General features: G+C 46.3%; 2 protein-coding genes across 7 annotated transcripts; one reads left to right on the top strand and one right to left on the bottom strand.

The window, feature by feature from the left end:
* Nucleotides 1–303: 303 nt before the first annotated feature.
* On the bottom strand, nucleotides 304–17,296 carry POLR3GL (RNA polymerase III subunit GL). 3 transcript variants are annotated; one of them, XM_070367064.1, is made up of 10 exons: nucleotides 13,844–14,048; nucleotides 13,579–13,737; nucleotides 6,894–7,049; nucleotides 4,157–4,324; nucleotides 3,694–3,823; nucleotides 2,782–2,850; nucleotides 2,167–2,223; nucleotides 1,857–1,930; nucleotides 1,613–1,726; nucleotides 304–1,091 (listed from the first exon to the last, which is right to left on the bottom strand). In XM_070367064.1, the coding sequence occupies exons 4-10, from the start codon at nucleotides 4,280–4,282 to the stop codon at nucleotides 1,005–1,007; spliced, it is 657 nt and encodes a 218-aa protein (XP_070223165.1). In that variant the 5' UTR covers nucleotides 4,283–4,324; nucleotides 6,894–7,049; nucleotides 13,579–13,737; nucleotides 13,844–14,048; the 3' UTR covers nucleotides 304–1,004. The 3 variants fall into 3 exon arrangements, with proteins under 3 accessions (XP_070223165.1, XP_005898586.1, XP_070223167.1); XM_005898524.2 differs by lacking the exon at nucleotides 6,894–7,049 and having other exon boundaries at nucleotides 13,844–14,046; XM_070367066.1 differs by lacking the exons at nucleotides 6,894–7,049; nucleotides 13,579–13,737; nucleotides 13,844–14,048 and adding an exon at nucleotides 16,869–17,296.
* Nucleotides 13,755–18,969, top strand: ANKRD34A (ankyrin repeat domain 34A). 4 transcript variants are annotated; one of them, XM_070367054.1, is made up of 6 exons: nucleotides 13,755–13,790; nucleotides 14,819–14,867; nucleotides 15,521–15,646; nucleotides 15,809–16,015; nucleotides 16,118–16,181; nucleotides 16,567–18,969. In XM_070367054.1, the coding sequence occupies exon 6, from the start codon at nucleotides 16,683–16,685 to the stop codon at nucleotides 18,165–18,167; it is 1,485 nt and encodes a 494-aa protein (XP_070223155.1). In that variant the 5' UTR covers nucleotides 13,755–13,790; nucleotides 14,819–14,867; nucleotides 15,521–15,646; nucleotides 15,809–16,015; nucleotides 16,118–16,181; nucleotides 16,567–16,682; the 3' UTR covers nucleotides 18,168–18,969. The 4 variants fall into 4 exon arrangements, with proteins under 4 accessions (XP_070223155.1, XP_005898585.2, XP_070223151.1 ...); XM_005898523.2 differs by lacking the exon at nucleotides 16,118–16,181 and having other exon boundaries at nucleotides 15,884–16,015; XM_070367050.1 differs by lacking the exon at nucleotides 16,118–16,181.
* Nucleotides 18,970–19,251: the final 282 nt, after the last annotated feature.

Below are 19,251 nucleotides of genomic sequence, written 5' to 3'. Positions count from 1 at the left end.
GACAATCACGTCCCCATTGCCTGAGGACCAGAAGCTCAGAAGCCAGCTGGTCTTCAGGGCATGGGCTGTTTACAGCTCACTCTGTGTAGCCCTGCAGATGAGTTCCGAATGTTCCTTGGCAGAGCTAGTTTGGGAGTAGCTGTCCCACCATGGGGGTAGGAGGGAAGGGGCAAAGAACAGGAAGGCTGTAATGCCCAGTGTGTTACACTGGACTTTCAACAGGTAAGGAGAGAAGAAAGGTTTACTAGGCATCCCCTTCATTCCTCCAGCCCTCTCCTAACTAGGCCTCACCCTAGACAGAGAGACAGATAAAAACATTTTATTGAAACTGTAAAACTGCCCTTATTCCTCTTAACTGCTCACACCCAGAAAGAACTATAAAAAATAGTTAGGGGCATGTATACAGCTATCTCAGCTCTAACAACTCCAGTCCTTGTTTTGACCCTCTTTTTTCCTTTCATACAACTGAGACACTGGTCCTTTGCCCTTTTCCCCAAGATATCAGAGGAGATACCACACCACAGGAGAGAGGGAGGGTAAGGGCAGAAAAGAGAGCTATCTACTGTCACTCTCCATTTCTGTCTCCAGGGACCAAACAGGTTGGCTGGATTCTAAGCAAAGGATTTGCTTGTCCACAAAACCAAATAATAGGAGACAGTTAGTCTCTGTGTACTAAATCAAGAAAGATATGAAGGTCCAGGGTATTGTTTAGAGTCTGTCTTCAGTATATGCTGCTGCTAAGTCACTTCAGTCGTGTCCGACTCTGTGCGACCCCGTAGATGGCAGCCCACTAGGCTCCCCTGTCCCTGGGATTCTCCAGGCAAGAACACTGGAGTGGGTTGCCATTTCCTTCTCCAATGCATGAAAGTGAAAAGTGAAAGTGAAGTTGCTCAGTGGTATACGACCCTCAGCGACCCCATGGACTGCAGCCTTCCAGGCTCCTCCATCCATGGGATTTTCCAGGCAAGAGTACTGGAGTGGGGTGCCATTGCCTTCTCCGGTCTTCAGTATATAGCCTCATCCATATTGTCATCACTGTCACCCCCAAAGTCCTCCCCATTGTCAAAATATGACATGATGTAATCAGTTTCCTGAAATAGAAAAAAAGGAAGGGAGGAAGAAAGGTTAGGTCAGGCATGCTTTCAGCATTCTCCTTTCTCCCTAGGTACCAGTCTCCTCCCCTCCCAATCACAGCACTCCAGGCTTGGGAGGTCCCTGCAAGCTGTAGTTCACTCTTAAGAAGAGCCTAAGGTGGCTCAGAGGATAAAGCATCTTCCTGCAATGCAGGAGACCCAGGTTCGATCCCTGGGTTGGGAAGATCCTCTGGAGAAGGAAATGGCAACCCACTCCAGTATTCTTGACTGGAGAATCCCATGGACGGAGGAGCCTGGCGGACTACAGCCCTCAGGGTCTTGCAAAGAGTCGGACACGACTAAGAGACTTCACTTTCACTTAAGGACAGATAAAGCGGAGGGTACTATCTTTTGTGGGCAGTATCTCCTTTGGCCCTCCAACCCTCTGAAGAGAACATCCCTGGTGGACAGAGTTGAGATCCCTAGAGCTTATGAGTGGAAAAGACGGGGGTCTGAGAATGAAAGGTGGTTCCCTTTACCTCTTCATGTTCTTCTTCATCATACTCCTCTTCTTCTTCCTCTTCCTTCTCTTCTTCTTCTTCTTTCTCCTCATCTTCCTCTGAAGTCACTTCTTCCTCCTTCTTCTCCAGAGTCTTATGTGAGCATGAACAGGAAGAGAAACCAGACTAAGCTCACAGAACGGGGAGAACTGAGGCACCCATGGGCCAAAGCAGAGGAATGAATCTGGGGCCCAGATGGGCTCTATTCACATTTCTTCCTTACCTCTAGTTTCTGTATTGTTTCCTCCTTATCTTCTGTGGTCTTAGGGGGTCTCTTGGGGAGTATAATGGTGGTCCCTGGTGAGAAGATCACAAGGTGAACCATGAGAGAGCAAACTTCCTTCTTAGCTGTCACTCTCTTGCATAGACCATGTCACTTTGCTGCCCTCCCGTGGCCACCAGGGCACCCAGCAGCCATACTGGGTAGATGGGGTAGGTAGGCATCGGGAGAGCAGGCAACACCACCAGCAGCCTTGGCCCTCCAGTTGATGAAGGAAATCTCTACTTTCCCTCCTTTTCCCAGATACACTCACGTTCCTTCTGTAGCTTCCGCACTCGGATCCTTAGCTCCCGGGGCAGACGTCGCCAATCTAGAAACAGCGGGAATGTAAAAATCAGCCAGACTCTGCCTGGGGTCTCCTAAGAATGGTAACTCTTTTAAAGGAGAGATAAGGATCAGGATTTCCCTGGTGGCTCAGAGGTTAAAGCATCTGCCTGCAATGTGAGAGACATGGGTTCGATCCCTGGGTTGGGAAGATCCCCTGGAGAAGGAAATAGCAACCCACTCCGGTATTCTTGCCTGGTGAATCCCATGGACAGAGGAGCCTGGTGGGCTACAGTCCACGAGGTCACAAAGAGTCGGACACGACTGAGTGACTTCACTTCACTTCACTTCAAGGATCAGGGTAAGGGTGAGGAAGGAAAGGGTTGGGTCAAAGTTGCTTGGAACAGAACTGTGGTTTGGATACCTCCAGAGGAGTAGGGGACATTTACCAGGTTTTTAGATAGAGCTTGTGAGTATGCTGGAGCACATCTAAGCCTTCTGAATAGGGTGGAGGTTGGGGACAGAGGAGGGTGGATAGGGTGGTGGCTTGAGGCAGCTCAAGCATTTGAAAGAAAAGAAGTCAATGTAAGGGCCCATCACCTACCAGGGTTCCAATCGATGGCATTGTCAATCGGCCCTGACATCTGATATTTGTCTGAGTAACGTTCCACATCTGAGGGATCAGAGGTCAAGGGTCAAAGTTTTATCCTATCAGAATCCTCGGGTTCTTCCTGAGGATCTAGCCCTCTCAAAACTCAGAAATTGTCTTCCTCACCCCAAACCCAGAGCCCAGGGAGGGCAGCTTCAGTGAGGACCTTCAATACTCTTTTAACCTGTCTTTTCACCACCCCAAATTGCAATGTTTTTGCTATCTCTCTTAACCCTAAGGCATGGCTATATTGACTGGGAGTGTGTTATAGTGGAAAGTATACTAGAGCAAGAAAATAGGGTTTCTGTCTTCCCTCTACTCCTTGTTCACGGGAGTAACTTGGGCAAGTCTTTTAACTGTCTGAACTTCAGCTTCTAGAGCTTTAGGAGGAAAGTACCAGTTGTCAATACACTGAAATACTATACTTCCACACCAACTGGTAAATACCCACTATCCCAGGCCTCCCAAGTATGCCCCCTTCTCCAGTCCCTCCTGGCTCCATGACCTCTCCATGAGCCACAAACGAAAGGGCTAATATTTTAATTTGCAGGGCTTCTCAGAGACCCTTCTCAACTCCTTCTGACTGGTTAGTGCCTGCAATATCCAGATTGTTAAAAATTTTTAATACACCTCCCCATTTATATCTGTAAAATGGGCACCTTAATACATAAGCTCTCACTGTCCAAGACTATTGTGAAACTCAAAACAAACCATGGATACCATAATGCATTTCAAATGCAGGGGTAATTACTATGATCTCCCCAGCTAGGCAGTGAGCTTTCTGTGTCTCTTCTGACCTCTGTGGGGCCCCAGTGGTGCTAAGTACGGGGCACTACTCACGAAAGGCACTCAGAACATTCAACTAACCTCTCTTGGGGACAGCAGGCCGGATGAAGTAGGGGAGCTGCCGCATGGCGCCTCGAAGCTCCTGCTTCAGGGCCAGGACATATTCCCCTTCCTCTCCTGAGGGCAGAGGCACTGGGCGGAACTCCAAGGGCTAAGAAGGCAGAGGCAATGGTCAGTTCAGAGAAAAAAATGTTGGATCTAGAGAGGGCCTCTCCTCTCCCCACACTTCTATCCAATGCTCCCATTGAGCAGGGGACCAAAGGCAAATGCTGGGAGCAACACAGAATTTTGGAAGCTGGGGAAGCAGAGTATAAAAAGTAAGGGCAGACACTTCCTAGTCTGGAAAACATCCCATGTAAGTTGCAAGTACAGAGACAGGGAGGGGCCAGATAAAGATGATTTTGATGACCCAGGAGGAATCCAGGATAGCATACAGTCAGTCAATGGCATAAGGGAGTCTTGGGAAAGGTGGGCAGACACTCACAGGGAAGAGTGGAGAAGGCTGTAGGGTGGGTGGGGGCAAAGCATCCCCCTTTCCAATGCCCACAGCCTCCACGTTGAAGGTCAACTGGCCCCGGCCACAACCCCGGCCCCCACCCCGGCTGGCCATGATGGAGGGGGCCTGGGGATTCAGACATCCAATGGGAAAAACCTGATAAAGACAAAAACAAAGAGAAAAAGTACAGTAGAGTGGACAGGAAACCAGGGAGGTACAAGACACTCAAATTGTTTCTCCCAGAGACCTGAAAAGCCAGTTTAATTCAACGAATTTTGAGAAGGCATGGTGCCAGGCAAGGTATTTCTGAAAATATAAATAAGGATGAGACATGGTCCCAACAGGACAGATAATTGCAACATGGTGTAACTGGTGTAACTGAAGCACAGGAGGAAAGTGACTAGACACTTGGATAAAATTTCCCTATGTTCCCAAGTTAACTGGATGTTTATCATCAGATGCATACCTACATATGATCTTTGAATTCTTTCTCTCTCTCACTTTCCAAACCCAACTAGGCCCCAATTCAATCTAATGCAATGCATTTCAGCAAAACATTTATTAAGCATCTACCATGAAAAAGGTAGTGTGCTAGACACTGTGAGGGAACAGAAATGAGTCATCAGTCTCACTGTCAATTGGTTGGGGGTGGGGGGGGCTGTGTGAGAAGAAATATTACACTCAAACAGATCTTTTTAAATGCCACTTGGAAACACAGAATCTTAGAACTGGAAAGACACATGGAGTCTTCTAGCTCAATAATCCTCCCAGTACAGTACTACCTTCTGTAAATTGTCAGTCATTCAGCTTCTGGTGGCATTTTCCTAAAGAGATGGTGTCCTTTTCCCCCAAGGCAGCCCCTTCCATGTGATCAACTGTGATGAATTGAAAGTTCTTCCTGCTACTGTAACTGAACTCTGCCTCTTACCATCATTTTTGAAAAACCGGTCAGATAGGCCGGTAAATTCAAGAAAGTCATCAAATGAAAAAGAAACTTGAAAGAAATTATATCCCAGTAGCAGGGAAGATACCTAGCACCCAGATCTTGGTTTCTCATACCACTCTCCAGCGAAAGGAACCAGGGCTTCTTGGAGAAATGCAGCTTCTCCAATGGGGCAGGAAATACACAGGATGAGACTGAAGTATCTTGTAGTGCCAGAAAGTAAGAAAGTGCTCAAAAAACAACACACATTGATGGGGCTCTGTCAAGGTACATAAGAGGCAAATGAAAGAGCTCCCAATGGCCAAAGCCTGAATAAGTTGAACCATAAAATAAAGTAGTATTGGAATGTAATATCAAAGTATAAGAAAAATATCCAGAGACTATACTGATATATAAATAAACATTTGAACAAATTAATACATGGGAGAGGAAAAAAAATCCCATATGCAGAATTCTAAATAAATTATGTAGAAAGAAAGCGTTAGTCGTTTAGTTGTGCCCGCCTCTTTAAAACCCCATGAACTGTAGCCCACCAGGCTCCTCTGTCCGTGGAATTCTCCAGGCAAGAATACTGGAGTAGGTTGCCATTCCCTTCTCCAGGGGATCCTCCCAACCCAGTGATCAAACCTAGGTCTCCTGCATTGCAGGCAGATGCTTTACCATCTGAACCAGCAGGGATTCCACCCTAAAAGGGGAAAGTGTAATTCCTCACTGCTTAAGTATGGCCTGTGCATAGGGAATTTTGTCCAAAACAATTTTGGAAAGGGTGGGGGTGGTAACTTTACGGTATAGAAATTGGACAAGCATTACTTCAGTCAGGTGACCAAGGTCAACATGAATGACTTTAAATCATATCATTAGTATGTACCCTTGTGTGCTCAGTCATGTCGAACTCTTTATGGCCCCTTGGACTGTAGTTCACCAGGCTCCTCTGGCCATGGAATTTTCCAGGCAAGAATACTGGAGTGGGTTGCCATTTCTTCTCTAGGAGATCTTCCCGACCCAGAGATTGAACCTCTGTCCCTAGCGTCTCCTGCATTGGCAGGCAGATCCTTTACCACTAGCAGATGTGATATCTTCCTCCCCCAAACTGATACCCCAGTCTGTAAACAGGAGGAAAAAAGCAGACAAATTCCAATGGAGAAGCATCTTACAATATATGTGACTAGTACTCTTCAAAACTGTCAGGGTCATCAAAAACAAGAAAAGTTCACACTTCCATTGTAAAAGAGGGCTGTCCTAGTGGTAGTATTCTTAAAAAAAAAAAAAATTCCTTTTGTTTTCTAATTTCAGAAGTAAAAGTAAGTCAAGTCACTCAGTCGTGTCTGACTCTGCGACCCCATGGCTTCTCCGTCCATGGGATTTTCCAGCAAGAATACTGGAGTGGGTTGCCATTTCCTTCTCCAGGAGATCTTCCCAACCCAGGGACTGAACCCAGGTCTCCACATTGTAGGCAGACAAACAATGGTACCCCACTCCAGTACTCTTCCCTGGAAAGTCCCATGGACGGAGGAGCCTGGTAGGCTGCAGTCCATGGGGTCGCTAAGAGTCGGACACGACTGAGTGACTTCACTTTCACTTTTCACTTTCATGCATTGGAGAAGGAAATGGCAACCCACTCCAGTGTTCTTGCCTGGAGAATCCCAGGGACAGGGGAGCCAGGTGGGCTGCCGTCTATGGGGTCATACAGAGTCGGACACGACTGAAGCGACTTAGCAGTAGCAGCAGCAGCAGAAAACTTGAAAAGATACAAATGAGGTATAAAGAAAAACATCTACTAACCACGATGTAGTAATAATCATTATGAATATTTGCATATGCATCCTTTTAATTCCACTTCTGTATTATACATACAGTTTGTGCATATGTAAGTGTCTATATATATAGACATAATAAGGCCATGATAACTAATTGTAATGTGGTATCCTGGACAGGATCCTGGAACAGAAAAAGAGCATTAGGTAAAACTAAGGAACTCCAAATCAAGTATAGACAATGTATCAATATTTATTCATTAATTATAACAAATATACCATATTATTATGTTAATAATAGGGGAAACTGGTGCCAGGGTGTATGGAAACTTTTTGTACTATCTGCTCAGTTTTTCTGTAAATCTCAAAGTGTTTTAAGAAATAAAATCTATTAATAAAGAAAGAAACATGAGTTATCAATTCAAAATTCACAGTTCTCTGACCTTCCTTGTTTTTAATTACCCTGACAGTTTTATTAAAGATTACTGGTCAAATATATTATAGGATGTTCCTCTATTGGAATTTTTCTGAGGTTTTTCTCTTGATTAGACTGGGGTTGTGGATTTGGAGGCAGATGATCAACAAGATAAAGTGACACTTTCATCACATCATATAAGCATACATACTAATAACATGTTAGTTATGGAACAATAAGAGACAATATAATACATAATCGTGACCTCTCAAATTAGTGGTTCATGATAAAATTGCTCCCACAGTCCAGAGAAGAGAGAAAGCTAAGAGGACTAGGATGGTGAGGGGAGGCTTTAGGAATCACAAGGTCCCAGGTTTGGATCAGGCCTTAAAATCATGTTTCCTTTCTTTCTTTCAACAAATATTTATTGAGCATCTACTGTAATCTACTATAACTTGTAGCTCAGTTGGTAAAGAATTTGCCTACAATGCAGGAGACCCAGGTTTGATTCCTGGGTCAGGAAGATCCCCTGGAGAAGGAAATGGTAACCCACTATAGTATTCTTGCCTGGAGAATCCCATAGACAGAGGAGCCTGGCAGGCTACAGTCCATGGGGTCGGAAGAGTCAGACATGACTTAGCAACTAAACCACAACCACCACCACTATAAGCCAGACATAATGCTAGACAATGGAGATCATGGTGAATCCTTTACTTTAGACATTCAGCTTTCCTTTGATAAACCATATCTAATAAACTGTTATCCAGCTTCAATTTAAACTTTTTAGCAAATCTTTTTATCTCACTTTACAAGTCATTCCATTTTTGGATAATTGTTCTTTAATCAAAATCCAACAAATAAAACAAGAAATATATGACTCAACAAAATGCACTTCACAAAAGATGTCAGGGAAAAAAAGATTTAAAAATATATACAAGGTAATCTATTTTGTCAAACTTACACACACCCATACATATAAGTAAAAAAGTTGTTCTTTTTCAAAAAATTAATTTATTTTTTATTGAAGGATAATTGCTTTACAGAAAAGTTTTTCTTAAAGGGTATACAACAAGAATTAACATTGGTTAATTTAAGGTGATGGGTTTTGGAGATTTTTTGGTAATATATATTTTAAGCATTGTTTTTCCTCTGTACCAAAAAGGTATTGCTTTTATAATAAGAGGAAAATATTCATTAGAAAATTAAAAATATAGTAACTGAATAGTAGATGAGATTAACAATATGTAACAGGAAGGAGAGGGTAGGGAAATGTTTGCTTAAGAAATCTAGAAAGCTTCAAGTCCAACTGCCATGAAATATGTGAGGAAAAGACAGCTGTTAATGAGCTATCACCTCACATTAGTCAGAATGGCCATCATCAAAAAGTCTACAAACAATAAATGCTGGAGAGGGTGCGGAGAAAAGGGAACCCTCCTACACTGTTGGTGGGAATGTAAACTGGTACAGACACTATGGGGAACAGCATGAAGATTCCTTTAAAAACTAAAATTAGAACTACCATATGACCCAGAAATCTCACTCCTAGGCGCGTACTTGGAGAAAACCATAATTCAAAAAGATACATGCACCCCAATGTTGACTGCAGCACTTTTTGCAATAGCCATGATATGGAGGCAACCTAAATGTACATCGACAGATAAACAAATAAAGACGGTGTGATACATATAATACAATACAATGGAATATTACTCAGCTATAAAAAGGAATGAAATTCTGCCATCTGCAGAGACTTGGATGGACCTAGAAACTGCCATACAGAGTGAAGTAAGTCAGAAAGAGAAAAATCAATATCATACATTAACACATATATGTGGAATCTAGAAAAATGGTGTAGATGATCTTATTTGCAAAGCAAAAATAGAGACAGACGTAGAAAACAAACATGGATACCAAGGGGTAAGAGGGTGGGTGGGATGAATTGGGAGACTGGGATCTACATATATACACCATTGATACTGTGTATACAATAGACAACTAATGAGAACCTACTGTGCAGCACAGGGAACTTTACTCAGTGCTCTATGGTGATCTAAATGGGAAAGAAATCTAAAAAAGAGAGGATATATGTATACATACAGCTGATTGACTTTGCTGTGCAGCAGAAACTAACACATTGTAAAATCTAATAAGAAGTAATAAACAAATAAACAAAAACAGCTGTTAGTTAATAGATTAAACTGTGATCTGACTTAAAGAACACATTAGGTGAGAGGTCCTGTCTTATAGATGAGAGAGAGGGAGTAAGAATTTGCCATTGTGTTTTCAGGCCCTTTCAAGGGAAAACACTCTTAACTAGCCAGCTTAGGTATCCCTCCATCTGATAGATACAGTTCTATCAATGGAGACAGGAGCTGTTTTGATTGCAAAGCAGTGAGGAGTTAAGAAAAGGCCATGAGCTTTGAGGTGAGACAAATCTAACTCCATTTCCACATACTGACCAAGTGACCCTCAAGAAATGTGGGGTAAAAAGAAGACAGATTTGGAAGAAAAGTTATGACCAACCTAGATAGCATATTCAAAAGCAGAGACATTACTTTGCCAACAAAGGTTCGTCTAGTCAAGGCTATGGTTTTTCCTGTGGTCATGTATGGATGTGAGAGTTGGACTGTGAAGAAGGCTGAGCGCCGAAGAATTGATGCTTTTGAACTGTGGTGTTGGAGAAGACTCTTGAGAGTCCCTTGGACTGCAAGGAGATCCAACCAGTCCATTCTGGAGATCAGCCCTGGGATTTCTTTGGAGGGAATGATGCTAAAGCTGAAACTCCAGTACTCTGGCCACCTGATGCGAAGAGTTGACTCATTGGAAAAGACTCTGATGCTGGGAGGGATTGGGGGCAGGAGGAGAAGGGGACGACAGAGGATGAGATGGCTGGATGGCATCACTGACTCGATGGATGTGAGTCTGAGTGAACTCCGGGAGCTGGTGATGGACAGGGAGGCCTGGCGTGCTGCAATCATGGGGTCACAAAGAGTCGGACACAACTGAGCGACTGAACTGAACTGAACCTGGTGGTTAGGAAACTGTAAACCATCCATCTGTACCCTACGCAGCTCAGGAATCTACAAGGCTCTTCTATTTAAGATTGTGATTAAGTGATTATGATTCTTGAAGATGTTCAAGGTTTCCTATAATCTGGTCTCAAACTACCCCTCCATAAACATCACACATTCTCCTTCCCCCATAAACAACATCCAACATATGTTATACTCATTCCCAACTGAGCCATAATTGTTTTAATATGGTAGAATTACTAAAAAGCCTTTCTTAAATTTGATGTTATTGCTTTTCTGTATTTTTTTTTTTGAAAACTGCTTCTTAGTAACTTCTACTACATTACACAGTTCAGCACAGTTGGGAATGAGTATAACATATGTGAGATCCTGTTGATTGTGGGGGAAGGGGAGTGCAAGAGTGAATAATAGGGAGGGTTGATGTTTCCTTATCTGTAAAATGGAAATAATAATAAAAACAACCTTAATTCATTCAACGAATATTTACTCAGTTCTTATTCAGTGTCATGCACTGTTTCAAATGCTAGGGATGTAGCAGTGAGCAAAATGGACAAAAACTGCTGCACCCATGGAGTTTAAAAGGAGCTTACATTGTAATGGAGGTCTCAGTATACAAATGTTTCAAGTCATGAGACTGGGAGAGATTCCTAAAGGAGTGGATGTGAAGAGAGAAAAGAAGAGATCCAGGGACTGAGGCTTGGAGCACTCTAACGTTTAGAATTTGCTATATTTGTAATAAATAAGACAAAGATTTAACACTCTTATTATATTAGAACTCATGGAAATGAAGAAAAATCATCCCAATAGAATAAATATGCAAAGAACATGAATAGACAATTAACAAAGAATGGTCAAACTATTTTTTATTTATAAAATTGGCAAAGATTTAAAAATTAATCAGGCTTCCATGAGTTTTTTTGAAGTGGACACTCTCATACCTCACTGGAAGAATTATAAATACAATATTTTGGGTGAGCAGTTTGACTCTTTGAATCTACAACCTTTTAAAAGTTAATATATCCTTAATCCAGTAATCCCACTTTTAAAACTTATCCAAAGAAATCACCAGATACATAGTCAGAGATATAAAAGCATGTTTATCAAAGAGCTATCCATAGTAGCACAAATTCTGAAATAACCTAAATAGTCCAACAAAAAATGAATGGTTGGGGCTTCCTTACTGGAGAAGGAAATGGCAACCTACTCCAGTATTCTTGCCTGGAGAATCCCGTGGACATAGGAGCCTGGTGGGCTGCTGTCCATGGGGTCGAACAGAGTCCGACACGGCTGAAGCGACTTAGCATGCATACGCTGGAGGAAATGGCAACCCACTGCAGTATTCTTGCCTGGAAAATCCCAGGGACAGAGGAGCCTGGTAGGCTGCCGTCTATGGGGTCGCACAGGGTCAGACATGACTGAAGGGACTTATTAGCAGCAGCAGCAGCAGCAGCAGCAGCAGCAGCAGCAGCAGCAGCAGCAGCAGCAGCAGCAGCAGGGGCTTTCTCAGTGGTCCAGTGGTTAAGAATCTGCCTTGCAACACAAGGGACACTGGTTCAGTCCCTGGTCCTGGAAGATCCCACATGCCAAGGAGCAACTAAGCCCGTCTGCCGCAACCACTGAGCCCAGGCATTGCAACTTCTGAAACCCATGTGCTTAGAGCCTGTGCTCCTCAACAAAAGAAGCCACTGCAATGAGAAGCCCACACACCGCAACAAAGAGTAGCCCCCACTTGCCATAACTAAGACACAACTAGAGAAAGTCTACTTGAAGAAATGAAGACCCACCACAGCCAATAAATAAATAAATCTTAAACAAAAAAAAGACCTAATGACCAACTTCAATAAGTAGGCTTTATTTTTAAAAATATGAATGGTTAAAAAAAATCAAATATCTATCTTAGACTATTATGTAGACATAATAAAAATTTCAAATAATATTTAAAGACAGAAAAATGTTCACAATATGATGTAAAGTGGAGAAAGCATAATAAAAGGTTGTATTTGTCGTACGGCCCTATGTGTGTAATATATACACAAAAACACATATACATATGTATACATGCAGGAAATAAATTGAAGGGATTCATTGTCATGATATAATAGACATTTTATGGTTTTCTAGGATAAATGTATATTACTTCTATAAACAGAAAACAAAGAGATGATTATCTTTAAGAATGTTACCATTAGGACAGTTCTGTCTCTTTTACAGTGAAAATGTGGAATACATTTTGTTGAGCCATATATTTCTTGTATTTGTTGGATATTGATTGAAGATCAAAGTGAGATAGGAAGTTCTCTTACTAAAAAGTTTAAACAGAAGCTGGGTAATAATTTACTAAATATGGTTTATCAGAGGAAGGATGCATATCTAAAGGATTCACTATGATCCCCATTCTCCAGCATTATGTCTGACATATAGTAGATGCTCAATAAATATTTGGCTGAAAGAATGAATACATGACTCCTAAGGTCTGTTCCAAACTTGAGACCTTGTGATTCCTAAAGGCTCCCTTCACCATCCCAGTCCTCTTAGCTTTCTCCCTTCTCTGGACTTTGGGACCAATTTACATTATGAACCACCAACTTAAGAGGATATAATGATATACTGTATTGTATTTTACTTTGTGTTTTATTAATTGCTCCCTAATTACATCAGAAGTTTAAATTCTTCCTTTCCAATCAAGTCCATCCAATTAACTTTTCCTGGGCACTGTGCATTTAATACATAATACATTGCATTGTATTAAATACTAGAACTTGCCCTACCAAACTTTATATTCTAAGTAGAACAGAAACATTAAAGAGGGAGAGGGCACTAAGGGCTCCAGTAAAAGTACACATAAAATGCTATCATCAGACTGAGGAACAATTAATCCTGAAAAAAAAAAAAAATTGGTCCAGGAAAGCTACAGGTAGGAGGTAATATTTCATCAGAGTTTTGATAGACAACGGGAGTCTGTCAAGCTCTTAGTACTAATAGATTTAGGGGAAGCTGGTTCACAGTAAAGAGTCAGAGGTATCAGAGAGAGTCTTCCACTTTCTCCTTTAATATATCTCCCCTTTGCGCGAAGGAAAACTATAGTTCTCCAGTGTATAATCAACACAGCAAAGGGAGCCCACAGGGAGAGGGTGGGGAACTAGAAGGGGGCAGATCCAACAGGCTGCCGGAAAGCGTTGTCTCTCTAGCTAGCAGCTGGTCCCTGGTGAACTAGTTCGGGAGGTGCGGGATGGAACCAGGTCAGAGCCACCAAGTCGGGGCCTTACCTGCTGCCCCTCCCCCACGCGGAAAACACGCCGCAGCCAACTTGAAATTTGCCTGTCTTCTTCAAGCTGGTGGCGTTCTAGGTCCGCCTCCCAGAGCTCCCCATTGGTGAGTTCTCCCAGCCAATCTAGGGGGAGCCGAAGAGGTCCGCCCACTTGAAGCTGAGGAGGGGAGGGAGGGAGAGAGTTAGCCGGAACTCAGGCTAGCAAGCCGGGTGAGTAGAAAGATGGGGTTGCAGAACCAACTAGGAGGTCAGTCATTTCAGACCTCATCTCAGAAGGAGGACCTCTTGGCCTGGCGACGGTTCACAGAGGGAAGCTGATCCTTAGATTTCACCGAGGGACTCTATAGAAAGAGCTTCCACAGAGAAAGAAAGCTCTGTGAAACCTGCTCCCTTAGGGATCATTCTTTTTGTGGCTTCACATTTGGCCTCTCCTCCATTCCTCCAGTCTTCCCTTCAGTTCTGTGCCGCTTTCCTCCTTTCTTTTCTAGAAAAATGTTTTCCTGTAGGTTGCTGCCATGTCTGTGAGAAGATGGAAAGAGGCTTTGGGAAAGGAAGGATTAAGAAATCAGATAACCAGAGTTGGGGAGATAGGGCAGGAGTCCAGTGTTTACTGCATTTTCCACCTCCTTCCAGCTCCTCCTAGCCTTTGGTTAAAGAGGGGCGGGGGGGGGGGACGGGGGGGTTGGGAGGAGGGGTCCCACTTTCACACACACACACAAAAAACAGAAACAATGGGGAAAGAGATCTGAGTAGAAATAGAATCTAGAAGTTAGTCAAGAACAATAACCCTGATGTCAGAGAAAATGGCCCTGGGAGTGAAGCCTCTGGACTGGGAAGGCTGTTGGTGGAATGGCAAGCACCCAGCCTTTGGAATAGGACAGAAACAGAGCTGTGAAGCTTTGGAGAACTGCTTAACTTTACTAAGTCACAGTTTCTTTATAAGAAAATAATTCCTACCTTATAGCATTGTTGTGAGGATTGGAGATAATGTGTGTACTTACATAATTGGCACATAGTTGGTTTCCAGTAAATGATGTGTGCATACTAAGTTGCTTCAGTTGTATCCGACTCTTTGTGACCCTGTGGACTGCTCTGTTCATGGGATTCTCCAGGCAAGAATACTGGGGTGGGTTGCCATTTCCTTCTCCAGGGGATCTTCCCAACCCAGGGGTCGAAACATGGTACCTAATAAAAATGGGTAGCTTCCCTGCAAATATTTCTCTCTCCCCCTTCTTCAGGAACATTATGTCTTGTGTCTGGTGGCCTCCAGCCTCTGAATTATCTCAGGTGAGTTTTCCAAATCCTTAGGATTTTTTTCCTCACCCCCCTCCCCACTTCCCCTGATGCCTTCCAGCTGGACACAAACTCATTCCTAAAATATGCAGATGGAAGCTATGGTAACCATGGAGACAGGGCAGGTGGTGAGGAGAGGCAGAGACAGACACTGAGAGAAACCGACTGCTACAGATAGGAAGAAAAAAGACTTTAAGGAACGATTCAAACAGAGACCTTCAAACAAGATGGGAAAATGAGCCTAAGCAAGACCGAGAATAAATAGATGCAATGGGAGAGAATGTGTTACAAGGTTCATTCTTCTCTACCCCTTTTCTCTCTCTCTTCCTCCCATCCCTCCAAAAATATGGGGAGGAGGCATCTGGGAATAACCCCTTGCTGTATCTAAAAATGACCCCAACCTCCGCATACTTATCTAAGTCTGTATAAGGGAGCTGAGGTCCAAGTTTATTTGTGATGCATGTTCCGGTTGCGGGGAGGTGTAATGAAGATGTATCGCTGTGTCTGACTCCAGCTCCCCCTGACATTTAAACTAGGAGAAGGCAGCCAGATCTCTTGCCTCCCTCTGTACAGTAAAGACTCCAGTTGTGGATCCCATTGCCTCTCTCTTCACCTCTCTATATAGTGTACCATGTACTGTGTGGCAGGTCAGACCTGGTGCACCGGCGCGCATCAACGCACGAAGAGCGGAGAATGGGGATCTGCTGAAGCTAGACGAAGAATTGGGATGGTCCCAGTCTGGGTCGCGGAGGAGTCTCTTAAGGAACATTTAGGTTTGTTGTGACTGAGGGGCTAAGAAAGGGAAGTCAGGATTGGAGCCTCTAGCTTTTGAGGGTTTATGTGTGCATGGGTGGGGTAATGGTTTGGTGCCTGACGCCCCCACCCGCAGAGACTAGGCTATAAATAGGGAAGCATAGCTCCCCCCCCCCCCCCAGCTTCTCTCCTCCGGAGCCGGCGCTGTGCCCGGGGCGCACCGGGAGGAGGGACCAGGATTCTGTGCCCGGGCGCAGATACTGACACCAAGGGAATCCGAGTGCCCACCCCCACGCCATGTGGGCCCCCAGGAACCCGGCTCCGCCACCCCAGCTGCCCCGTGGCCCTGGCCTCAGCCCTGGCCCGGAGGAGATTCTGCGGACTTACAGGTATCTATTTGGGTGCACAACCTGGGAGGGGAAACAGCAAGGAGTGATGAGGAATATAGCAGGGGCAAAAGAACCCCCCAATTCTCCCCCCACCCTTTTTAGGTCCCAAACGCAAGCTGCCTCCCTCCCCCCATTCAGTTTGTGGGGCTGTGGCAACCTAAAAGAGGTTAGGAATGGGACTGTGTGTGTGAATGTATGGGTGCATGTGTGTGGGTGGGTGGCGTTCAACATCCTAGAAAGGGGGATTCCAAGTGCGGATAAGAAAAGGGGGATGCTGGAAAGGTCTGATAAGCCGTGGGGTGAGGGTGGGGGTGCGGATATCCCTGCGCGTGCACGTACGCGTTTGCACGCGTGCTCGTCCTTCAGTGCGGGTGCACCCTTCTTATCTCCTCAGGCATGCGCTGGGGGGATGGGGGCGGCTCAGAGGCATGAGTTAGAAGAAGGACTGTGTACCATGCCGTGGAGATCTCCCCCATCCCACGCGGGTCCTTCCACCTGTGCCTCAGTTTCCCTGCCAGAATCAATAAATAAGATCTTTCTCTTTTTTGCAGGGATTGGCTTCGCCACTGAGCCCGCAGGCCTCTGCCAGCCACCACCCTCACCCCCCTAGGCGTCCTCGGCAGGTCCCAATCCCGGCTCCAACGGTGCTTTCTCCCCAGCGGCAGCTATGCTGCACACCGAGGGCCACGCTCTTCTTCGGGCCGTGGGTCAGGGTAAGCTACGTTTGGCCCGTTTGCTTCTGGAGGGGGGCGCCTACGTGAATGAGGGTGATGCTCAAGGGGAGACTGCGCTAATGGCGGCCTGTCGGGCCCGGTACGACGACCCCCAGAACAAGGCACGCATGGTACGCTACCTTCTGGAGCAAGGCGCGGACCCCAACATCGCAGATCGCCTAGGGCGCACGGCGCTCATGCACGCTTGCGCGGGTGGCGGGGGCGCCGCGGTGGCCTCCCTGCTCCTTGCCCATGGCGCGGACCCCTCAGTCCGAGATCACGCCGGCGCCTCGGCGCTAGTCCACGCCCTGGACCGCGGGGATCGAGAGACCCTTGCCACGCTGCTGGACGCCTGCAAGGCCAAGGGCACGGAGGTCATCATCATCACCACTGACACCTCGCCCTCCGGCACCAAGAAGACCCGCCAGTATCTCAATTCCCCACCGTCCCCGGGGGTGGAGGACCCCGCTCCCGCTCCTCCTAGCCCCGGAGTCTGCACGTCGCCTTCGGAAATCCAACTGCAGACTACAGGAGCGGGAGGACGGGGATTGTTATCCCCTCGCGCCCAGGAAGAGGAGGAGAAGAGGGACGTATTTGAATTCCCTCTTCCAAAGCCCCCAGATGACCCCTCCCCTTCCGAGCCACTCCCCAAACCACCCCGCCATCCTCCAAAACCCCTCAAAAGGCTCAACTCCGAGCCCTGGGGCCTAGTGGCCCCTCCTCAACCTGTCCCGCCTGCCGAAGGGAGGCCGGGGTTCGAGCGCCTGACCGCCGAATTCAACGGCCTGACCCTGACAGGTCGACCGCGTCTTTCCCGACGTCACAGCACCGAAGGCCCAGAGGACCCGCCCCCGTGGGCGGAGAAAGTGACGGGTGGGGGTCCTCTCTCTCGCAGAAACACAGCGCCAGAAGCTCAGGAGTCTGGCCCCTCTTCAGGGCTGAGGCAGAAACTGAGCCGCATGGAGTCGGTGGAGCTCGATACTCCCGGAAATCTTTGCCCCGACTCGCCCGAGTGCAGCCGCCCGTCCCTGGAGCGCCGCAGATATAGCGCCTCCCCGCTGACCCTCCCTCTAGCAGGCTCGGTTTCCTCCCCACGCCAGTCCCAGGAGAGTCTTCCTGGGGCTGTATCTCCGCTGAGCGGGCGGAGGCGGAGTCCCGGGTTGCTGGAGCGGAGGGGCTCGGGGACGTTGCTCCTGGACCACATCGCGCAAACGCGGCCAGGTTTCCTGCCCCCGCTCAATGTCAGCCCCCATCCTCCCATCCCCGACATTCGCCCGGGAGGTCGGGCGCCTTCGCTGCCCACCCCTCCCCAGGCGGGGGCGCCAGGCTCTCCCAGGACCAAGCGCAAGTTGGTGAGACGCCACTCCATGCAGACTGAGCAGATCCGCCTGCTAGGGGGCTTCCAGAGTCTAGGCGGGCCAGGGGAGCCTGGGCGCTGAGGGGAGTGAGAGGAGCCAAGGCGGGTGGGGATCAGGACCTTGGGACGGGTGGGAAAACCAGTTCACACACACACTATGGACATAGAGGTCTCTTGCATGTGCTCATGGGCACGGTGCACACATACATGGGTAAACATGTGTCCACAAGCACAGTACTCGTATTTGCAGGGAAGGGTAAGTACTCTATTTATTGGGCATATAGACTCGTGCATTCATGCCCTGGTCACTTCACAGTGCATATGGGAATTTCTCGTGCCCGTGGACACAGCGCACACAGGACCACTTGTGCTAGGGCCTCCAAAGGGTCCCAAACTCAACTTGTATTTGTTCAGAAGCATTAGGGAGCCCCTACTTATGGGTAATCTCCAATCTCTTTGCCCTCCTGCAACAATAATCCCTTGCTTTCCATGTATGCCCTGCAACACAGCCTGCTCATGATTTTGGACATGCTTCCCTCTTCGTGAATATCCCACCCCATTCTGCAGGTCTTGCTTTTCAATCCAGGCCTGGATCCTTGTTCACATCCTGCTTCCAGCCCTAACCACTTTTCAGGATAGCTTCTTTACTCCCCTTGGGAATATCCTGCAGCAATCCCCAGCCTCAGTTCTGCTGCTGCCCTCCCTGCTCTCAGCTTTACTTCTCAGCTTCCAGCTTTTTCTTCCCAGCCCGTCCCCCCAACCAATACACCAGGTTGTTTCGTTTTCCCAGGAGATGGGTCATGGGCTCTAAGCTGCTCTTCTGTCCATCTGAGCTTATGAACACCCCCACAGGTTGACATGGGGAGTAACCCTAAATCATTCCTCTCTCCACTTGATATATCAAATAAATGTGTTCAGAAGTCTCTGTTTTGTCACTTCTGCTGGGGGTGGAGGGTGTGGGGGAATGAGGACTAGGGAGGGAGGGTGATGCTAACTATAGCTAGCTAAAAAGATCAAGGGGATACTTCAAGGCTCCATCCACCTTCTTTCCAGGAAACCAATTGTGGTTGTAGAAGAGGCAAGTGTCCCATGTCTTGAAGATTTTAAGGCATCTGATAGGTTTTCATTTCCCTTAGTCTCCCCTATGTCCATCCTTAAATTCTTTA

This window comes from Bos mutus, chromosome 3, assembly GCF_027580195.1.
Source record: "Bos mutus isolate GX-2022 chromosome 3, NWIPB_WYAK_1.1, whole genome shotgun sequence".
NCBI lineage: Eukaryota > Metazoa > Chordata > Mammalia > Artiodactyla > Bovidae > Bos > Bos mutus.
This window is presented reverse-complemented; position numbering and strand designations above follow the sequence as displayed.

Coding starts and splice junctions, on each gene's coding strand:
- POLR3GL (XM_070367066.1), bottom strand. CDS start 4,282: ATGGCCAGCCGGGGTGGGGGCCGGGGTTGTGGCCGGGGCCAGTTGACC. Junction 2,851..3,693: donor GCCTGCTGTCCCCAAGAGAG/GTTAGTTGAATG, acceptor CTGATCCCTCAG/ATGTGGAACGTTACTCAGAC. Junction 1,727..1,856: donor AAACAATACAGAAACTAGAG/GTAAGGAAGAAA, acceptor TGCTCACATAAG/ACTCTGGAGAAGAAGGAGGA.
- ANKRD34A (XM_070367059.1), top strand. CDS start 16,683: ATGCTGCACACCGAGGGCCACGCTCTTCTTCGGGCCGTGGGTCAGGGT.